The sequence below is a fragment of the Aquila chrysaetos genome, chromosome 13, assembly GCF_900496995.4.
Source record: "Aquila chrysaetos chrysaetos chromosome 13, bAquChr1.4, whole genome shotgun sequence".
NCBI classification, from domain to species: domain Eukaryota; kingdom Metazoa; phylum Chordata; class Aves; order Accipitriformes; family Accipitridae; genus Aquila; species Aquila chrysaetos.
The window spans coordinates 35774006-35794931 of record NC_044016.1 but is presented as its reverse complement, the minus strand read 5'-3'; the positions used below and the strand labels follow the sequence as shown (position 1 = coordinate 35794931).

Below are 20926 nucleotides of genomic sequence, written 5' to 3'. Positions count from 1 at the left end.
CCCCCCCTTTATCCCTTCCCTAAGCAAATTAGGAGTGTCATTATCATATCTGCAAACTGCTTAGCACAAGAAAGAGTGCCTGGGCAAGAGGACGCTGGGGTGCCCAGCTCCTTTGCAAAGCCGGGGGGTAGGAGATGGGGAGGCAGCCCGGCTCCATCTCCCACTGGGGTGGTCTCCAGGCAGGCAGGCATCGAGGGCTGCGGGGGTCCACATCTAGGCTGTGGGGGTCCACATCTAGGCTGCGGGCTTGAGCCTGGCTCCGGCTGCCGAAAGCCTCGCGGGGTGCAGCTGGTGATGGCCGCGGCCAGCCAACTTTGAGACTGGCAAGTGGCTCTCCTGGAGGTGATGCCTGAGCAACCAGGGCATCCTTCAGAGGTGTCCCTTCCCCAGCTTGTGGTGAAGCCTGGCCTCTGCCAGCCTGGGCACAGGCCTGGGAGACCTTCCAGGGAGCCAGACGGCGCAGATGCGTCCCTGGAGCGTGTGTTTGGGGACAGTGACAGCACTGTTTATCTTATTATATTGTTGCAAAATTGCTGCTTTTGTCCAGAGCATGACATGGAGACTGCTTATTATATTCTGTAAAAACTGAACTAAACAAATCATTCTTGTGTTTATTTCTTCCCTGTTGAATTGTGGTGCGGCTGGCAGAGGACAACAAATGATTCATCAATCTCAGCACTGGACAGGATTTAAGGATGTTGAACCCTTGCAGATCAGAGCTCACACAGGGCTCCTGCACCAACCCACCACTTACAGCCTCTCAGCCAGGAAAGAGGGAGACAAAGCGTGATGGAGAATGCTTGCTGGCCACCAGCAAGCTGTTTTGACAGTTAATCACCCTTCCATTAAAGCCTGAGTTCATCTAGCTTCTGCTTCCAGCTGACCTCAGTATATATACATGTTTTTATCAGAAACCTGCTCCCTCTGTAAATACTTACAGACTGCGGGAGAGGGGTAACTTGCAGCCTCACAAATCCAAACCAGCTATGCTGTCCTGACACCTGCAAGCCCTTGTGCCAACTCTTAGCCAGGCGTAACAGAATTGATGCCTCCTCCCCAGGGAAGGCTGAAATCGACTTCCAACAGCATAGAGAAATCCAAACCCAGAACTGCTTTGCTAGAAAGACCAGCCCGGGTTCTTCTTCCTTGCTTACAGTAGGGGGTAGTCCATCACCAGCTGCACCTTGCATCTCTCTGAGGTGGCTGGTGCTGGACACCGGTGGGGCAGCAGATCTGGAAAATGTGTCCCTGAGCCTGGGACCATGCACCTTGGGCTGTGCCAGTCTTCACACAGGGACAGCCAAGGGGGGAGCTGTAGACCCCTCCCTGGCAACAGGGACTCCTGCCACCCCGACCAGGGTCCTCTTACTCCATGGTGCCCCCCCTAGCCGAGGATTAAGGGTTAATGTTTCTTGCTGCTCCACTGGCATTGAATTCATCTTGGCCATCAAAAGTCCTCTTGCAAGAGGAAGGACAATGCTGCACCAGACTCTGGTGTGATGTGAATGAAGCAGCCCGGCTCGGCCAATGTGCAAAGGGAAATTGCAAATGCTAAAAACGTAGGGTTCATGGAAGTCTTAGAAACTCCCAGGCTGGGCCCCCCAGCTCTCTCAAGCCGTGCTCAGCATATGACCAGAGAGGGATGGCGATATCCACCCCTGCTAGATGCATCCCCTCCCAGTAGCCTTCCCAGCCTCCCAGATGAATTAGCGCGGTTTCCACTTCAAGAGCAAAAAGACAAAGGTTAAATGCAAACAGAAGGAGGTATCTTTAAAATGGTGTTGTGCTGTTTCCTTTCCACACACACGGAGACAGCCACGGGCCCAGTCTGCCACCCCTCTCTATATTCTCTGTTTAGCCTAGCAGCCAGTCCTGGGATTTATTTGCCCACAAACTCCACAGCCCGACTTGGGGTGCAAGAGCGGCTCCTCTGAAAACAGATTTCTGCATCCCTTGTGATGGGAGGAGCAAACATTATCAGCTTTTTAGCAAAAGAAAATGAAAAACTAGCAGAAGAGCACAATGAAGTAACCCCTGCCAGACTGAACTCTGGCAATCAGGTACAAGATAACAATGGCTGTGGCCCTGCTTAATTACTTCTGCTCCACCTAATTGTGAAAAAACAGTAATTTCCACTTAAAAGACACTCTGTGTGATCTTTAGGAGGGTGATTCCCCTGTGGAGCTGCAGCTTCCCCAGAGGAGTCAGTGCCGCAGCCCCACGAGGGCTTTGAAGAGGGATTCCCTGGAGGGTGGGCATTAGGCATTAGCATTTTCCAATTACTGTGAGGAGAAGTCCGCCTCGGTAGGAACTCTGCCCTGAAATCAAACCGCGGCTGGCCCGTACCCGAAGAGCTGCCGGCAGGAAGGGAGACACGCTGCGACTGGATCCGTGCACCACCAGGTCTAGGCTCAGTATGTCTCCCTTGGAGTGACCTGGTGGGGGGTCTCGGAGTCCCAAGACCTCCCAGAAAAACTCCCATGGACCTTGGGAGGGCTGGTCCGGACCTTGCTAATTGTACAGCTATTATGCACCTAATGCGCAAGCGCTCAGGCATCCAGCTCCCCTGATACTTCCAGCACAAAGTTTAGAAACGGCGTCTGCATTTTTGGGAGTTTAAAGGAAATGAAGCTCCCAAGGGGATGTCCACAGAAAGTCCGAACTGTCTGCTCCTCTCTCCAAACCCCGGCATTGCAAATCCAGCTCCCAGCACGTGGCCGAAGCACAGTCCCCTCCTGCTCCTTCCTCCCCTCGCTAGGGGTGTTCGGAGGTTTATCCTCCTAGAAGGGATAAGGACGATAGCTCAAGGCCATTTACAGCACTGCTCCAATGAATGTACAAAAGCCTGGCACATACTCGCCTTACGTTGCAACACACTTTCTGCCACTGCTGTGTTGTATTTTTGAACAATGAGTACAGGTGGAGGTGCCATGGTCCCGCAGGCAAAAGCTCAACTCCCGTAACCTGAGATTTACCGTTACTACCTGTGTCCAAATTTGTAAGCAGTTTACATAAATCCTGCGGGAAGACAAAGCGGTTTTTGGCAGGTACGAAAAAACAGAAGATGTCCAGGGAAGCTGTCAGTTCACTGCACATCAGGGAATGCCTGCAGTCTCTATCCAGGGGTGGCACTAGGGGACACGCAGTAAGGACAAAAACCATCTGTGCTGACAGGAAATAAACTTAGCCCTGGTTAGTCCGAGTCTGATGTCTGGGATCTCCGTAGCCTCCATACCCAGAGAGACCTATTATCTGTTGTTTCCCTTCATCATCAAAATGCCTCTGACCTGTCGATCTGGCACTGCCGATGCTCCACACTAATCTTTTCTCATCAGCCAGCCGCCTACAACAGCCACCTGCACCACAGTACCTGCCTTCCCCTGTCTTTAGCAAGTCTGTGCTTTCTGGGGATGTTCAGCCCTTACTCCTGGGATGATTTAAATCAGCTTTACCTACAGCTAGAGATAAAGCCACAGACAAAAATCTGGGCTAGGTCAAATTTCTCCAAACAGTTGCAGAGTTGAGAGGCCATCATCACTGAAGGTAAATATGATCAAATGGTTTTCCTCTCGCAGCAGTGTTGAGGTCTGCGGCCCTGAGACGGGAAAGGCCACCTCACACCATGGGAGGAGAGACGTTTCAGCTGGTCTGGGACTGAAAAGGCATCAGCATTCCTGCAGGCTGCCAGAGCACTAGTGGTAGTACCAAACATGAAATGGCACCTCGAGTAAAAGGCTTTTTTGAAGCGCACAAAGGAAACAAGCAGTGAATAGCAGGGGATAGAAGAGCCCTGAATATGCTGCCGTTATTCTTCTTCTGACACTGGCCACTGAGATCTGTGCAAGTGCCTGCACCCGAGGGGTCCAGAGCCCTTTGCTCTGCTGCGTACAGGGCTGCCCAATTCTGCAAGCCGTTGGTTTATTACCTTCATAAAACAAGTACAACATTGATCTGATGTGCTTATAATCTCACTCTTAGCCATAAAAATGCAGAAAGTATGCTCAGCAAAGGAATAAAGTTGAACCCTACCGTTAGATACTGCAGCTGCTTCTAAACACGGGCCGGCCTGTGGAACAACGCACAGCCACACTAAGCAGGGCCAGGTTACCCAGCCGGGAGCATTTTCTGTCTCTAAGAGCATGAATTAGAGACCACATTTTACTATCAACATCTGGAATTTCAAATGCCCCTGCAATAGATAGCATCTGGATTGAATTCTCCTCCTATTTTTTACAGGGCCTTCTTATTTAATAAATAATAATAGTTTATTACTGCACTGTAAAATTTCATAATCCTTTTCTCAGCAAGAATGAAAAAGATTCAGAAAAAAACAGGAAGTGTTTTAAACAGGATGATGCCAAGAACTAACGAAGACGGAGCATTTCCTCAAGAGAGGTAGGTCAACTCATTTTTGCATTTGTGGCACTCAGCTCCATGTACATTTGCAGATGTGCCAACAAGTGCACCAACAATTCCTAATAAAATCTTGGCTCACATCAGTTCAGAAGAGCAGAATGCACTCCACGCCTGCTCCGCTGCAGGACCAGTACAGGCTGGGTTGCCTCCGAATGCGTCTCTCACATACACATGCTGAAGAGGGACTCACAAGCAAGTTTTGAAACATTGGACATTTTTTATTTATTTCCCGATTCGTAATAATTTCAGACCCACGCTGAAAGTTATTAACAGAGCTCCCATCAACTGAGACAGCAAAGAGTTTTGGAGGTAAAATGGAAGACTGACTTAACCAGTAAAATGATGTCTTTTCTCCCAGGCCTTAGTCTCCTGCTTAACCCAAAATCTTTGCTCTCTGGAGATGTGCCCCATCCCTTACCAGGCACAGGCACATCTGTGTCTTGCTCAATAGCTGGTAGTGCTGCTGTGAGAAGGAGGAGGTAGAGCAGTGCTGTGGCTTATGAGAGCCCTAGACCTCAGAGAGATCTTGGCTCTCCTCTTCCTTACGTGCCAGCCCCAAGGCAGCTGGACACCGGGAGCACTGGGGCGAAGCCACGCGAGGACCGAGAGATCCTGTGAGCTGAGAGATCCCCGGGGTTTGCAGCTTTATCGCTTCGCTCAAGGTTAGCGTTCCAGGGCTGGGAACTCTGTCATCCCCTTGCAAGAGGAAAGAGGTTTTGGGAGAAGAAGTAGTCTGTACAAACCGCAGCAAGGGCATGAAGGGCACAGAAGGTGAGCCTGTGACCCACAGACCTCACCGCAGTGTGATGGGTGAAAGCCGTGCTGCTCAGTGAGGGAGAACATGGGCATTGGTTTCTTTTTGGCACTTGGGCAAAGGAAGACACCCATGCACATTCCTTTCTTCCCCTACAGCTTTGGCTCCAGAAAGGCAGGACTCTCATGCCCGCTAGTACTCTGCGAGTCCCATTATGATTTGAAGTGAGACAGTTTTCAGGTAATGCCTGCCAAGGCAGCCAGGGAATTTGCATCCATGGAGAGGCGGACAAATGCCAGCAGAGCAGTGTCTGAGCAGCCGGCTGGGGATGCTCCACAGCCTGGCTCGGCCCCACACGCCCAGTCCCACAGGCAGCAAGCCCAGGAAACCCCCTCCCTGCCTGCATGGCTTCCCGGCAAGTCCCGCACAGCCGTGGCACATGGCCTGGCAGCGTGTCCTCCCTCTGTGAGCCTTGCTGAGGTCTGGGGACGCCTCCTCGTCCGGTACAGCAGCCTCGGTGCCCGGGTTTGTGGGAAGCAGGTCAGGCCCTCCAGTCTGCTCTGACACTGACCCAGTAGAGATGGAGCATCGCCCAGGCCAGCGTGTCTGCACTTGAGTTCATTCCTCCTTGGGATGCCTGGGAACTCTTCTCCTGTATATCATCTTCTAAGTGGAAGCTTCAGCAGACTGAGAAGGAGCAGCTGCAGTAAGCAAATATAATGAAACTGAATGTCCCAAATGCCTTGCTTCCCTTTAATTTTTGTTCACCAAGTGATGGTTTCCAATAATTGTTTAAATAAACATGTCACTGATTAGCTAACTTCTGAACCTTGGAACAGTATCTTCTGATCATCTATGATTTCACAACTTCCAGATGAGACAAAAACTCTCAGGAATGCTGAAGGCAAGAGATCAGCTCCGTATACACAAGTCACAGAATTAGGAACAAGGATTACACAGGGAGGATCCAACCAAGACATGTTTCCCAATTCTGGCCGATGGTGTGTCTGTAAGACTTTGCTGCCACTGGACATCAAGCTCCTGCAGTACTTCTGTGGAAGTACTTCATTAATTAATGTAGACATACACTAAACAACTCACTGACGGCTTTTGCAGAAAGGCTTGCTCCTAGTATCTCTCGTTTGTGACCTCAGAAAATACTCGCTGAGGACTGTGCTGAAGCCCAGGCTCAGTAATTGTGCCCGTAATTAGTGTCTGCTTTTTTTTTTTTAATCCTGTGGGCACAGCTTGCTGTAGAGACGTCAGAAATCCTCAATTAGTTCCCCTAGTCTCTGAATTAGCTCAAAGGGTACTGTCCTTTTTCAGGGGTTTTGTGGAGGCCACGGCACTTGTTATACCGAGCAGAAGCATTCCACCTCCCGAGCAGGTTCACCTTCGCCTTATGTTTTTGTTCATTTAAAATGTTTTTAGATAATGTCATTAGATCCAGGGGCCATTTAGCTGCAGCACATGAATTTTCCCACTGTCTAAAGAATTTTCAAACTGAACTATCTCTTTGCAAATCTCATGTCCTGTTGCCCACAACACACTCCGCTGGGCTCCCAAAGGCTCTGGAAAACGTACCGTGCTCTTTCAAGCCCATCACCGCAGCTCTGAAGCTGCTCAGCAATGCAATGCTCTACACGCAAAGGTAAAAGACCTCAGCAGAGGGGTGCTGCTCACGCAGCCCTCGTCTTGCTGCTCAACGCCTCAGATCCACGAGTCCAGCCCTGTCCCATGTAGTCCCCAGGCGGGAGGACAAAGCAGCTTCACAGAGCGTTACATGGAGACAAACAGGAGGAGGCAGCAAAACTCTGCGACGACCAAGGGGCAGGTCATCACCCCAGTACAGTGTTTGGCCTGGAGGCCCAGGTTAACGTGCCAGCTCCCGTACAGCCCCGCAGCCCCCTCCCCGAGCCCCGGCCAAGAGCAGCCCAGCAGGGCCCGGTGCCAGCAGGGCCGGGGACAGCAGGGGCTCGGGGCGGTGTCGTGCAGGGCTCAGCAATGGCGCCGTTTCCCCAACCGGCTGCCCCCCCCCAGCCCCGTCTCACAACGACGGACCTCAAACTGGGGAGAAGAGAGAAGGCACAAAATTCTGGCTTGAGATTGTCAGTAATTTCCCCAGCTGCTCGCCTGGTTTTTCTAAGAATGGCGTTCAGGTTTTCCTTAAACCGAACGATCTTCGACCTGGCTTACGCCTCGCAGAAGCAGGACTACCCGAGGTCAACGGTTAACGGGCCTGGAAACGAGATCCGGTCTTTATCAGCACAACCAGGGCGGAATCAAGCCGGCGTGAAGGCTGCTCCGTGCCGCCGGTTCCAATTCTTACGAAAACATCGTGAAATTAACACCCGGGCCAGTAAAGGCCGAGGAGCGGGTGTTCTCTCACAGGCTGCCCCCCCCCGCTCCGCACCACAGGGCCCGGCGGGCCGGGACGGTGCCATGTCTGCGTGCCGGGGGGGGGCGCGGGGGGGGGGGGGGCAGGATGGTACCGTCTGTCTAAGGGGGTCGGGGCTGTACCACGCGGTGTGCACGTGGGGTAACCACGCCCGAGATGGGAGGGGAGGGGGGAAGTCGCCACGCAGCCAATGGGACGCAGGAGGTGCGCGCACGTGCGCGGGCGCCGCCGTTCGGCCGCCTGTCGGAGCTGCGCCTGCGCACTGCGGCTCCCCGAGGGTGGGCGAGGCGGCGGCGCGTGCGCCAGAGGGCACTTCCGCCCTTTCCCCAGCCCGGAGTCGTCACGACGCTTTTGCGACAGCCGTAAGTGAGCGGCGGCGGCCGGCGGAGCGGAGCGGACCGGAGCGGGCGGCGGCGGCCGCTAGTGGCGGCGGCAGCGGCGCGATGAGGCCGCAGCAGGCGCCCGTGTCGGGCAAGGTGTTCATCCAGCGCGACTACAGCGGCGGGACGCGGTGTCAGTTCCAGAGCAAGTTCCCGCCCGAGCTGGAGAACAGGGTAAGGTGGGGCGGGCCCGCTCCGAGCCCTCCGGGCTGCCCGGAGGCCGGTCCCCGCCGCCCGCCTCGCTTCGCCTCACCTCGCCGCGGCCGCTGGCGCTCGCAGCTCGCCCTGTGCGCGGCGGGAACGGCGTCTTCGAGCCCGCTCGGCGGCGGGGCGGTGGGAAGGGCTGGACCCCGCGTACGCCCGCCGGGCCGTTGGGTGTAAGGGCGGGCGGGCGGGAACCGGCTGGCGCCCGGCTGGCGTTCAGGAGTGACCTGACGGAGTAGCGTGGCCGTAGGCCCGTTCCGCGTCTTCCTGGAGCACGTGGGAGGTCTCTTGCACAAACCTCCGCTCTTTTACCTCGGGCCGTCCTCTCGGGTGTGGGAGGGAGGTGGGTTTCTTCCGCCGTGACCCTGTCCGGGGAACAGTTCTCCCTCCAGTGCACCCCAAGGGTGCTATGCTAAGGTCTCACAGCTGTCTTGTAAGTTTAAGGCGGCTAGTGCTTTCTAATCCTCTCTTTCTGTTACAGCCCTATGCATAGTGTGAGACAGGCTTGATTTCAAAGTTTAAAGGCATATCCTGCTTTCGATATTGCTTATTTTTTGGCATAAAAGCATTGTTTGTTGTCCAGATGGCATTTTTGATCAATTGCAGTAAGCAAACACTTTTAATTTGCAGTGAAAAGCCACACGAAAAATAGTTAAAAACGCTTCTCTTCAGTGTTTATGAAATTACTGGTGTTTTGTGCTTTCTTTAATCCTGAGAAAGGCAGCTGTCTTTTGTAGCAGTAAAATAGAATGTGTTCATTATATCTGTGAGAATAAAGCAGGCGTTGTTGTACTGTCGTGCATTAACACTGTCCTCTCTTGTGGAGTCCAGCCAGTTCTGCTGAGCCTGTTCAATAGCCTCACAAGTACCGTCTCAAGTACTTTCATTTTGTTTAATGCTGTCAGATGTAATATCTTCAACTGATAGCAAAACAAACACTCCCTGCTAAAGCCTTTTCTTTTTCTCACTGCACTTCTCTTCTTCGATTTTTTGTTTTGTATTGTTTTGTTGAGACCTTGTTTAACCAGCACTGCAGCAGCAGCAAGGCATTACTGATATTAAGAGTTAGCTCTGTCAATCCACTCCCTAACTGCTCTTTTAATCTAGCAGATCTCTTTGCCTGTGAATTAAGCTTCCCCCCGCCCCTCTCCCCACCCCCCCAGTTGAATTGCACATTGGTTTAGTTATGTTACTCTTAATTGGTTTGTGTTCACATTGTGTTGGAATTCAGACTTGGTCTAATCACTTGGCAGATATTTAATGAAGAACTACCGGTCTGTAACTCAAAGTGCCCTTCAGACTTTGGCTCTAAACACAGTGGCTGCAAAGTGTCGAAGTGCAAATAAGCAATAAGTGAAGGTAGATATCTGAAGATATCAGTGAGTTCTGAAATGTGCAGGGCATGACAGCTAAACTTGACTTCTCTTGCAGATTGATAGGCAGCAGTTTGAAGAGACTGTCCGAACACTGAATAACCTCTATGCAGAAGCTGAAAAACTTGGGGGCCAATCTTACCTTGAAGGGTGTCTCGCCTGTCTGACTGCCTATACCATCTTCTTGTGCATGGAAACACATTATGAAAAGGTGCACTTCTTTTGTTTACCTTGTTACTTGGAAGGCAGTATGTCTTACAGACTTCAGTCAAAGACTTATTTCTTGGTAGGTTTTCTGTGGCTTGCACTGTTGTCGTGCAAATTCCTTATAGACTCTGAATCTTACTGCAGAGTGATTTTGCATATACATCAGACAGACTTGTCTATATTAGTCAATTTGAGTAATGTAATGGTTGCTTGTACTTCAGAGGAAGCACGGAAGTTCTGTCTCTGGTTGCATGCTAGGTTCTCCTAATGTTGCTATATCTGTGATATTGCTGGGGCTCTGACTAATGTTGGGAAACCTGATGAAGGAACTGTGGCTTCTGTGCTGTTCTGTTACCAGGTTCTAAAGAAAATTGCCAAGTTCATTCAGGAACAGAACGAGAAGATCTATGCTCCTCAGGGCCTCCTTCTGACAGACCCCATTGAAAGAGGACTAAGAGTTGTATCCTTCGTGGTTTCTTACATTTGTCTTCTGGTTTGTCCATCTATGATGTGCTACCTGTTTATCTCCGTGTGGCACCCTCTGGTCATGCTCGATCTGTGATACAGCAGAATATGTGATTAGTCTTGTTACTCTCCGTTGTGTACTGTTCTCTGGTCAGATTTTAGTACGTTCAGATTTGTTGCATCAAAAGACAATGAAAATGCAGCATTGGAGTCCATCCTTTGAGACTTCCTTGAAAACGCAGTATGCATAAACAGAGTACTCCCAACACTTAGGTGCTTGCTCTATTTCAGTGACCTCTAAAAATGCAGTTTGTCTGATTGGAGAAAAAGTGACCAGCTTGGTAGGATAGAAGTTGATGATGTGAAAGCAAGAGATGGCTGTTGTTTAATTTGCAACCCTCAGCTCAGGTTCTGGTGAAGATTTCGCCATATGACATCACTGTAAGTTGATACCAGCCTAGCACTTGCTCTTTCTAGCGTGGCTTATTTCAACCTTTCTTCTTCAACTCTTGAACCACACTGCAGGCATTTTATCTAATTATTACCTTAGTAGTTGTAAAGACCTTGCATCGCAAATCTAGGGGTAGAATGAGTAACACATAATTTTTTGAGAATATTGAAACCGGAGCAACCTGAAACACAGAATGCCAATTAAATGCATGCTAAGGCTGATTCCTTGCAGTTGGGTTATCTGTGTATTTGTCTAAATAGCTTATAGCTGTCACCTACATGACTTCATTGTTCTCCATATGTTTTCTGCATTTTTCTGCGCATGTGCCTCCTCGAAAAAAAACTACTCAACTTGAGTAAAAGCATTTTCAGTTTGGTTAGTGACTTAGTAGCTGAACTGTGGAAGTGTTAACTTTTGTCTAGTGCATAACCTTTCCTGAAATTTAACAGAAGGTGGCAAGGCTCACAAACCCTCCATACACAGCATCTTGTGGTCTTGTTGTCAGAACAGTCCTGGGATGGTTAGACCACTGATCTGACCTGACGGGGCATCTCTTATGTGTACTGTTCCATTTGCTTTGTAGCTCTGAAACTGGCCTTGAAAGAGCAGGTATGAAGCAGAAGGATCAAAGGTTCTAATATCTTAACATTTTTCCACTTTTTTTTGTTATGTTTTCATAATCTTTTTATAGTATGTTTCCCTAACAGCTTTTCTGTGCAGATTGAAATTACCATTTATGAAGACAGAGGTATGACCAGCGGAAGATAAAACTGTGGAGTCTCAGGTACATGTTAATCTTATCCTAGATCAATCCCAACCTGTTTTTTATGCTCAGAGGGGTAGATTCTGTCATACTGAGACAGAATATTTATCCCACCACTGTATGTAATTAAAGGCTGTTCACATAAATCTTGTGTGGGCTAGCTTTTCTGAATAAGTGGAAATATCAATATTTGACATTGTGCTACTGAGTGTTAATACAGATCAGGTGATACCAGATTTACCTTTAGAGAGATTCAGGTCTTGATTGTGTAAATATACATAAACCTACTTGTGCTCTATCATGTCCAAAATTGTTCTCTATTCTGTAGATAAAAGAATCTTTTTTTATTCTTGTGAACTCTTTCTGTCATAAGGTTCCAAGCAGACAAACTTAAGACTAACCCTTAAATCTAGGCTTCAAAATAGGTCACTATTTAAATGCTTATTTTGGATTTCCAGTTTTCGTACTAATAGCATGAGAGAAATATTCAAGAAAAATTGTTGATGGTGCTATACTGGCACCTGCTCTTCCTATACTGCTGTGAATGATACAGCTTTTCCTTTCTAATGTTTTCAGTGGTACCTCAGACCAGGGTCTATTTTAAAAGCCTCTGTGTTTCGAGCACATGTGAAATCAAGGTCATAACAACAGCATGTTAAGGATCCCCTTGTATTTTGCCTAGAAGTCAATATTATTAGCCCCAGAATCCTAAACAAACCAAAGTTAATTGATTTTACCTTCTTGGTTCTAAGTATGTAGAAGATTTGCTTCTATATACTGTTGAATGGCAGCTTTTCTGTTCCAAAGGGACTGAACAGTGAACTACTGTTGCCTGGGGTGACACTTCAGTTTCATGTGCCAAGTGGTGGGATTCTTCCAAACCTCTTCTGCTCAGAAACACTTGATAAGATACTGTATAAATACAGAATATCTTATCTGCTGTCCTGAATCTTAGAATATGGCATATTCTAAGAGTCAAACCTTACACAGCCTAAAGGGAAAATGCAAGTTACTATACTTGGTAGTATTACTAAATTCTTTCAGTGCTTTTTCTAACCTGCCTCTGCTACCTGTCTCTAGGATTTCTCTTTTGGTAGTCTGCTTATGATTGACCCATATTTACAGTGCATATAAACCAGATTAATCTACTACAAGCTGGAGCAAACCGTGACAAGAAGTTCTGGTAAAGCAAACCAGTGAAGATTCTTGCTGATGCATACCTCTTTCTAAACAACTCTGGCTTGTAACTTGGTATCGCTTGTAGATGCCAATTCTGTCTCAAAATACCCTTCTTTATCTGGTTATTGGCACTTGGGAATCTGTTGTATTGCATGGCACTTGTGTTCTGCTGTTGGAATAAGTTTGTGTTTTACCAACTGCATCTGCATATATTTGGCACAAGCCATTTGTCATGACTCATTTCACAGCAGTTCTTGCAGGATGTTTTCCTAGGTGATGTGGGTTTTGAGCAATTACATAAAAGCTAGTTCTGTCAGTGTTCAAACAACTGAAATTTCTAAAATGAAGAAAGACTTGTATCATGAAGTTCTGGATAGTTTGATGAATTGCAAGTATTTGTGGTCAGTAAACATCTGTTTTGAAAGCAGTATGAGTTACCCAAGTAAGCCTGATCTGGAACTGAAGCTTTTATCAGGTATTTGTCTCCTCCCAGTCATTTGGAGCCTGCAGACTGTCCTGGATGATCTGTTCATGAACACAGCCTACGTGGGCTCTACAAAACGTGGACTGTATTGTGGTAGAGGATATGACTCTGGCTAGGAATAGGTGGTGTATCTTAGGACTTCTAATGGTCTCTGCAACATCTGTGTAAATTCTTAAGATCTGCTACTGTATTTGAGACCTTATCCTACCCAATAGTTTTAAGGGGAAAAAATCTTTGCATGACTCTGTCTCCAAGTGTATTCTAGTGTACAAAAACTTTTTATTGCAGTTTTTCAGCTGGATGCTGTTCTAGTTCTCACTCTGGTATCTTTACTCATGATGCTTTCAGTTAACAGTGGCCAGCAACCTCTAGCTTTTTGGTAGCTTTAACTTGAAAAAAGTTGCTGAAACGCACTTAGTTTTCGTGATACTGTGTGGCAGAGTCACAAAGTGAAAAGAGTGCTCAGGGTGCTTGAAAGAGAGAGGCTAAAATAAAGGATCATGCTAATTGCATGCAGTACAGCACTGCAAAATTACTATCCCTAAGTTTCCAAAATACCTATTGAACTTTCATGAATCTTTGCTTTTGAAAAGATCAAATTTGGACTGGCTCCTTTGTCTTAGGTACTCTGCAGATCCTGGGATGGTAGTCTAAGTCTAGGTTGTTGGCAATGTGTACAGAAAAGAGATTGGAAATATTTATGCCTGTTACGCAGAAAGAAACAAAGAACTAAAGGTCTTTATTTCCTGTTAAACAAATGAAATCCAGAGTGTTGGTTTCTGTTCCTGCTACTCTTGCCACAGCACGTGGTAACCCTACCTTTCCTGCTACATACCTCCTAAGATAACGAAATACAACTATGTAAAGGTTTGTGTAGGGTTTTGTTGGTCTTATCTAGTAATAGTTTCTAATGATATGAAACTTCTTTTCTAGCAGATAGCTCAACAGTGGACTTGCTGTATCCCCTACCTCCTACTTTAGAGCATCATTCCTTTCTCTGCTGCCAGATCCACAGTGCCATCTACTACAAGGACTAACTTCCTAAAACTGCTCCACATGGGGTGACCTAGCTGGTCAGCATCCATTTTGTGGCAAACTTTTAAGCAATGAGATCACTTTTTAGTTTTTTTCAAGAAAAAGCAGAAGTGGTAGAGCTACATACACTTCTGAAAGAAACGGGGCACTTAGCGCAACAGAAGTCTAGTTTTAGTCACGTAAGTGCAGTGCTGTTCCTCCCTAGTTCTTGAACCCTTCTGTACATCAATCGGGCTTTGGAAAGCTGCAAGTCAGAGTGGGGAATTTTCCAGAAACAAGGCCTTCCCTCCAGTTCAGTATTGGAGTGAGGGGATACACAGTGCCTCTGCCTGGCAAGAAGTGACTCAAGGCAACGAGCGTTTTGTGTTTCCTGTGCTGATTCTCGTGGAAAACCAGAAGGCAAAGTGTTACTTGTTTTAATGTTTCGGTTGTTCCTAGAAGGGGGAGGAATAGCCAGACTTTAATACTGGTGTTTTTTCTACTGCTGTATCTGTGCTGTTATTGCATCTGTCAATGCTCACCAGAAGAGGGGGTCTATTCATTGATAAAACAGTAAGTACAATGAAATGGATGCTGAACCAATAAACATAACAATTCCTACCCTACTCTGATTAATGTGAAGTGTAAAACTGTTTCTTTATGGATTTATTATATATAATTTATAGGAAAACATTGATTTGACAAACTGTTAGATGTTGTGTAAGATGGTTTCTTAATTCTGTCTGCTGGCACACCTATTGAAAAGTAGAACTGTGCATTATTTAGTATCCCCCATGCATCAACATTCCTCGGCAATACCTGCAAAAGTAAAGTTCCTACAAACCAAGCTGGCTTAATATTTTTCTCTTACATCCTTTTCCCTTATCAAAGCAAGGATGTCCTGGCTTAGGTTCTGAGCGTCATTGTCCAACTGTAGAAGGAATTCCAAGAATTTAGAAAAGGAGAAGACTTACGCAGAACAGATCGAGTGTTTTGGCTTTTGGTGGTACTGTAGGTGCTAATACTGGATCTGAAATTCCAGGCTTATTACTCAGCCACTGATTTTTTTTTTTTTGAGATTTGTTTAATATTTGAATTGTATAAAACTTGTTTTTTCTAAACTGTAACAGTGTTTGCCTTTCACATCTGTTGCAATATTGGCAGAAGTACTAATGGATTAGTAAATCTTTTCTTAAACTGTGTCTGTGTCATACTTGATAGCACTGCTTTGCATACAGTAGCACTAGCGGTGAGATTTTTTTTACTCCTACGGTAGCAGGGTCTCGGTTGTGAACAAACAGAGCCAGCATCGTTTCAAGATCAGTTCCTAAGCCGCAACCGGTTTGTCCGCTGTTAATATAGCTTTGTTTTTCAGCAACTTTTCACGGCTCCTGACCGCACGCAGCTGCGGTGCTTCCCGTCACCTCACCGCCCCCGCCATTTTCTTGGGGTGGGGCGCCTGCGCAGTGGAGCTCACCGGTGCCGCGCCGGGCGCCTGCGCAGTGCGGGGAAGAAGCTAGGCGGCGCCGGGCGCCTGCGCAGTGCGGGGAAGAAGATAGGCGGTGCCGGGCGCCTGCGCAGTGAGGCTCGGCTGGGCCTCGAGGGGCGCCTGCGCGGTGGGGCGGGTCGCGCATGCGCGGAGGGCCGTAGCTGTTGGCGGGAGGCTGTGGAGGGATGGCGGCAGCGAGCGGTGAGGGGACGGAGGGGGACTCGGATGGCGGCAGCGAGGAACTGGTGCTCACCCCGGCGCAGCTCATCCGCAGCCTGGAGCAGGTAGTGTGGGCTGGGGAGAGCGGCTGAGGGCCGGGCCCCTGGGCTCCCTGGGGAGATATGGGGCGGGGGGGTGACTGAAAGGTGGGCTCTGTAGGACAGATGTGGGGTGGTTGGGGGCCGGGTCCATGGGCTCGCCGGAGGAGGTGCGGAGGGCTGAGTTTCTGGCCTCTCTGGGGACTGGGGCGTATAGGAGGTGCATTCCTCGCTTCTGCTTACAGTGTGTCTTCTTTCAGGCCTGGCTGAACGAGAAGTTTGCTCCAGAGCTGCTGGAAAGCAAACCTGAGATCATCGAGTGTGTTGTGGAGCAGCTGGACCATATGGTAGGTTCTGCTGGGCTAAGGTGGTGGTAAAGGCAGGCCCTGGTTGCCTGGCCTGGCAGATACGTGCATGGGTCCCTCTGGGATTGCCAGGTTTATCTGCTCCTCTGTCCCTGAGATAAGGCTGTTCCGAGTACCTTTTTTGAGCTTGTCTTGGAGGGGGGACTGGGAGATACAAGGAAATAGCATGCTTGGTGTCACCAAAAGCAGTCGCAGTCGGTTTTTGAGGGCCCTATGTACAAAACTTGTCTTCCTCTCTGTTTGACATTTCAATCATTTAATTTCTCATTGCCTTTCCTTGCAGGAGGCAAACCTGAAACGGGCAAAGAGAGGAGACTTGAAGGTCAGCATTCACCGCATGGAGATTGAAAGGATCCGTTACGTGCTCAGCAGCTACTTGCGGTGTAGGCTTGTAAAGGTAATACTTGCTTCTGCTGCCCAGGGGGTGAAAAAGGGTGACTTCAGGAGTGATTTTTACCCATACAAGGCCTCCTGCTTCAGCAAGGCACTTAGTTAAAGCCCGTGCTCTGTGTCCTCTGAAGTCCAACCCAAAGGAATTCATTCCTTGGACACACTTTTCTGTTGTTTTGAAGGAGGATCACAGCATTGCTATGAGTGCTTTCTTACCTCATCTGGGCCCACAATGGCACAATTGAATGCTTGCATGTTCTGCCTGGGTCCTGCCATGTACACATATGGTTGTGCAGCTTGGAGACCCCAGCTGGCCATATTGCTGTTAATTCAGGAGCAGGTATTTGGGCAGGCCTGCGGCAGCTGCATACACCCATACAGCAGTGGACTGCTGCTTGCAGGGGAAGCCTCTGCGGAGTGGGGGTTGTAGGCACTGAACTACTGGGAAAAGTCTGTTTCAGTCTTTAGCATTGTGTTCCAATATCAGATAGAGAAGTTTTTCCCCCATGTCCTGGAGAAGGAGAAGTCTCGAGCCGAAGGGGACCCTTCCATTCTGTCACCAGAGGAGTTTGCTTTTGCTAAAGAGTGAGTATGTTTTGGATGCATCTCCCTCCCTTTTTATAGGTTATAGAACTCGGGTTTTACCAGGAGGTTTCCTTATGGACAAGGAAAGAGCTGAAATAAAATAACTCTGGTAACTCTGAGGCAGTTACCAGGGCAAGCCATTGGGCTTGTCTCTGGCCATGCCTGTAGAACCAGGAGGTGTCACTTGCTGGCGTTTTGAGTCAGTACTCTCCCCACAAGTTTGTATTTGATTAAACCAGTAAATGCTCCAATGATTTGTTTCAGGTACATGGCAAACACAGAGACTTATCTGAGAAACGTGGCCCTAAAACACATGCCGCCCAACCTGCAGAAAGTGTCTCTCCTAAAATCAGGTGAGTACATCCAGACTCCAGGGCAATCTGAAAATTGCAGCAGGAGGGATGTGGGGAAAGCTCTGAGGAGCATGAAATGTTATGGGCTAGTCCTCCAGCTGGCACTCAGCAGAAGCAAAGATGATGTGATAACAGTGTCATAGCGCTGCTCTGCTGTGTGGTGTGTCCCTTGGTGCTGCTGTCAGAGGATCGTGCTCGCCCCTGCCATTGAGTCTTGTCTTACGTTGAGGCAGTGCACGCTACATCTGATCAGAAGTGTCTAGCGTTCCCTTTACTGGCCATGAGTTTGCTGTCCCTCCCACCCCTCTGTTAGCTCCGTGTCCTGCAGAGGAACACAAGCAGGAGCTGAGCTTGTGCTCCGAATCCGTTGTTTGCAGTTCCAAAGCCCAACCTGGACTCCTTTGTGTTCCTGAGGGTGTTGGAGCGGCAGGAGAACATCCTGGTCGAGCCAGAGATGGATGAGCAGAGGTAGGTGGGCGCTTCCCCGTGCGGTGCACGAAAATAAGCTCGTTTCACAAAAGCGTCGCTGGTTACAGCAAAGCAGGGGAGGCCGTTTAACTTGACATCCGTCTCTGGCAGAGAGTACACCATCGACCTGGAGGAGGGCTCGCAGCATCTGATCCGGTACAAGACCATTGCCCCGCTGGTGGCCTCGGGAGCGGTGCAGCTCATCTGAGGGGGGAGCGGTAAGTGCAGGGCCAGGACGGCCGTGACACCGGGGGGCGGCCGCTGCAGCTGCTGCGGACCCCCCCCCCCCGCCCTCCCGTGGCCGGCAGGTGGCGCCGGGGCGGAGCGGGCCGTGGGAGGGGGTTGTGCGGGCCGGGGTGGGGCCGGGCCGTGTCCCCTTCGGCCGTGGTGTGGCTGGGCAGGGCAGCAGCAGCAGCAGCGTCGGAAGGGGTACCCTTGAAAGCACGCAAATAAACCAGCAGGATGTCTTTCCCTCTGCTGATGCCGAGGGGCTCATTGCCCCCACAGCTCATCAGACTCCTAATTGGTTATGACATGCCTGGAATATAGCCAGACTCCTTTCTCTGGTGCTCCTGAGCGAGGGCAATCTGTGTCACGGAGCGCATCCATCCTCTAAGGCGAATACAGCCTTTGTAAATAGTAGGGTGCTCTCTTTTAAACCTGCAGCTGTGTGTTCATTCCTGTTCCAGTTTAGCACTATTCTTTAAATTAGGCTGTTGGGTGGAAACTGACTGACCGAATGGTGTGGCAACCAGCTATGTGAACTCCGCCTTCCCCTGTCAGCTTTGATCTCATCACAGGGTCTGTGCAACCCTGGATGTTGCGCAAGTGGCGTGTTGCTCTGAGGTGAATCAGGGGGATACTTCTGCACCATATTTGGCATATGGTCCATCGAGCAAAAAACCACCACACATAAAGATATTTGATGGCAGAGCAAATCTTAGTTCTTGCAGAAAGAGCAGGAGGGGTTTGGAACACATTAAGGATGGAAACTGCAGTTCAGAGCAAAGGGAATGCCATGAGCGAGCAGGGGAGAGCCATAGGGTCCTGGGTGTGGTGCTTAGCACCAGCTCCTTACCTGCAGTGGGAAGGGAGGGTGAAGAGTTTATGAAGTTTGTTCCCTTTGTCTTTCTGACTATCAGCTGGGAGACGGCCATGAGCTTAGGAATTCAGGGTTTCTACTAGCCTGGAGTTTCTCCCTTGAAGCATTGTTACCCGGACCAAACAGCAAGTCTGCCCTTCCTTGGAAAGACCCTGCCTTTGGGGAAGGCAGGCTGCACAAGCTTTGTTCTGCCTATGCAGCCTGTGTCCCAGTGTGGATACAGTTGTGTCAGTACAGCCCTTTCTAATATGGCCAGAGAGGAGCTATGCTGCTTCTTCCTGGCATTTTGGCAATAATAGCCCTATCCTTGTAAAATACCCACCCTTGCCATTACAGGTGTCTGAGGTTTGCCTGCAGAGTAGGCCTGGATTTGGAATTGCTACCTGGACCTTGTGCTGATAATGGCATTTCTTGCCCTGGGCCAAGGAGTGAGTGCTTCCAGGAGCCATGGGCAGCTGTGTTTTCTCTGATCAGATTGTGAATGCTGCAATCACGATCAAAGCTTTGGAAATGTCGGACAGCATTTGCAGGTTTGTCACAAACCTCCTCTTAACCAGAGCAACTGGTTCATGCTCAGGGTGTTTGTGCCACAGCCATGGGGTCTTTATACTGCCCATGTAAAATTTGTGTTTCAACCTGCAGTTCTGCTACATGTGCAGACTTTGCGTAAAGCCAACACCAGAGCGGGTCCTGCACAGAGGGTTTAAGTGCTGCTATTTCATCTCTTGGAATTCTGCATGTAGATCAAGTCCAGCGAGGGGGGTGAGAGGTCTTGCTGCTTTTCCGGCCTTTTCCAACCTGCTTCTTTGGACTGGCTGGCTTCAGGGACATTGTACCACTATTACAGCTAATCCTCAAGCTCAAGGCTGCCTTTGAATAGTTTCCTTTGTGCTGGTCACGCAAAGGAAAAGCTCCTCTGGCCCTGGTGACCCGTGCATGCGTCTTCTAGTTGGTGGAGAAGCCAGGGTGTCCCGTGCTACCTCAGCTCAGTGCCTGTCAGGTGCGTGGACTGACAGTGGCTCATGGACAGACAGTGGCTCATGTTCCTTCAGGGCAGGGTCTTCCCTGCACGGCGGTCTGTGTGAGGAGCAGCCTGGTGCTCCTCTGACACTCCCCTTCCTCTGCCAGACAGAGGGTGACACAGTGCATCTTGTAGTGTGAGTGGCTTTGCATGTGTGATTTACAGTGTTCGTAATGAATCCGTTTAGATAAAGAAGATTCTTTTAAGTATAGATGTTAAGAGGAGGCTGGGTTTAATCCTTTGGAATCAGTAGCACATACCCCTGCACAGCCCCCCAGGAAGGGCTGTGGATTGTGCCCTGCCTGTATGTACAGCCCAGGCTGCTTCACAGAGGTGACTGAAGCTCTCAGCCAAAGTCGTCGTTAATCCGCTGCTGCAGAAACGTGCTATAGAAGGGCTGCTTGAAGAATGTCTAGGTGGCACGTCTGGAAGACTTTCTCCTTGGCCCTATTAAGTTTGACTGAAGAATTGTCCAGACAGCTAGTATTTGCCTTACCGCTGCATCTCACGTGGCTGCAGCAATGTGGGCATAAGGGGCACCTGTCCTTTTCCAATGGCTGAATCTTAACTGGATCTGATTGTTTCCAGACTGCCTTCAGTACAGCTCCTCTCTGGAGTCTGACAGCTGGCACAAGGCAATGTTCATCACAGGCTGTGCAGGATTTTTGAAGATGGCTAGTAGGCTGAAATCAGTCAGGCTCATAGTGAGATTCAGTTTTGGCATACCTGAAAATGCTGCTCTCTGCTTTTTGTGTCCTTCCATGACTAAATACCGGGACAATTTTGGGACTGGGTGCAGCCTTACTGC

The 20926-nt window shown here is 49.2% G+C and overlaps 2 protein-coding genes across 3 annotated transcripts; both read left to right on the top strand.

Moving 5' to 3' along the window:
* Positions 1 to 7937: 7937 nt before the first annotated feature.
* On the top strand, positions 7938 to 15288 carry GOLGA7 (golgin A7). 2 transcript variants are annotated; one of them, XM_030034575.2, is made up of 5 exons: positions 7938 to 8122; positions 9584 to 9736; positions 10091 to 10192; positions 11369 to 11432; positions 14008 to 15288. In XM_030034575.2, exons 1-4 carry the CDS (start codon positions 8012 to 8014, stop codon positions 11414 to 11416), a joined length of 414 nt encoding a protein of 137 aa, XP_029890435.1. In that variant the 5' UTR covers positions 7938 to 8011; the 3' UTR covers positions 11417 to 11432; positions 14008 to 15288. The 2 variants fall into 2 exon arrangements, with proteins under 2 accessions (XP_029890435.1, XP_029890437.1); XM_030034577.2 differs by having other exon boundaries at positions 7942 to 8122; positions 14011 to 15288.
* Positions 15289 to 15654: 366 nt separating this feature from the next.
* Positions 15655 to 18203, top strand: GINS4 (GINS complex subunit 4). The gene is made up of 7 exons (XM_030034570.2): positions 15655 to 15861; positions 16095 to 16181; positions 16483 to 16596; positions 17077 to 17174; positions 17439 to 17527; positions 17905 to 17995; positions 18107 to 18203. Exons 1-7 carry the CDS (start codon positions 15763 to 15765, stop codon positions 18201 to 18203), a joined length of 675 nt encoding a protein of 224 aa, XP_029890430.1. The 5' UTR covers positions 15655 to 15762.
* The last annotated feature ends 2723 nt before the right edge of the window (positions 18204 to 20926 follow it).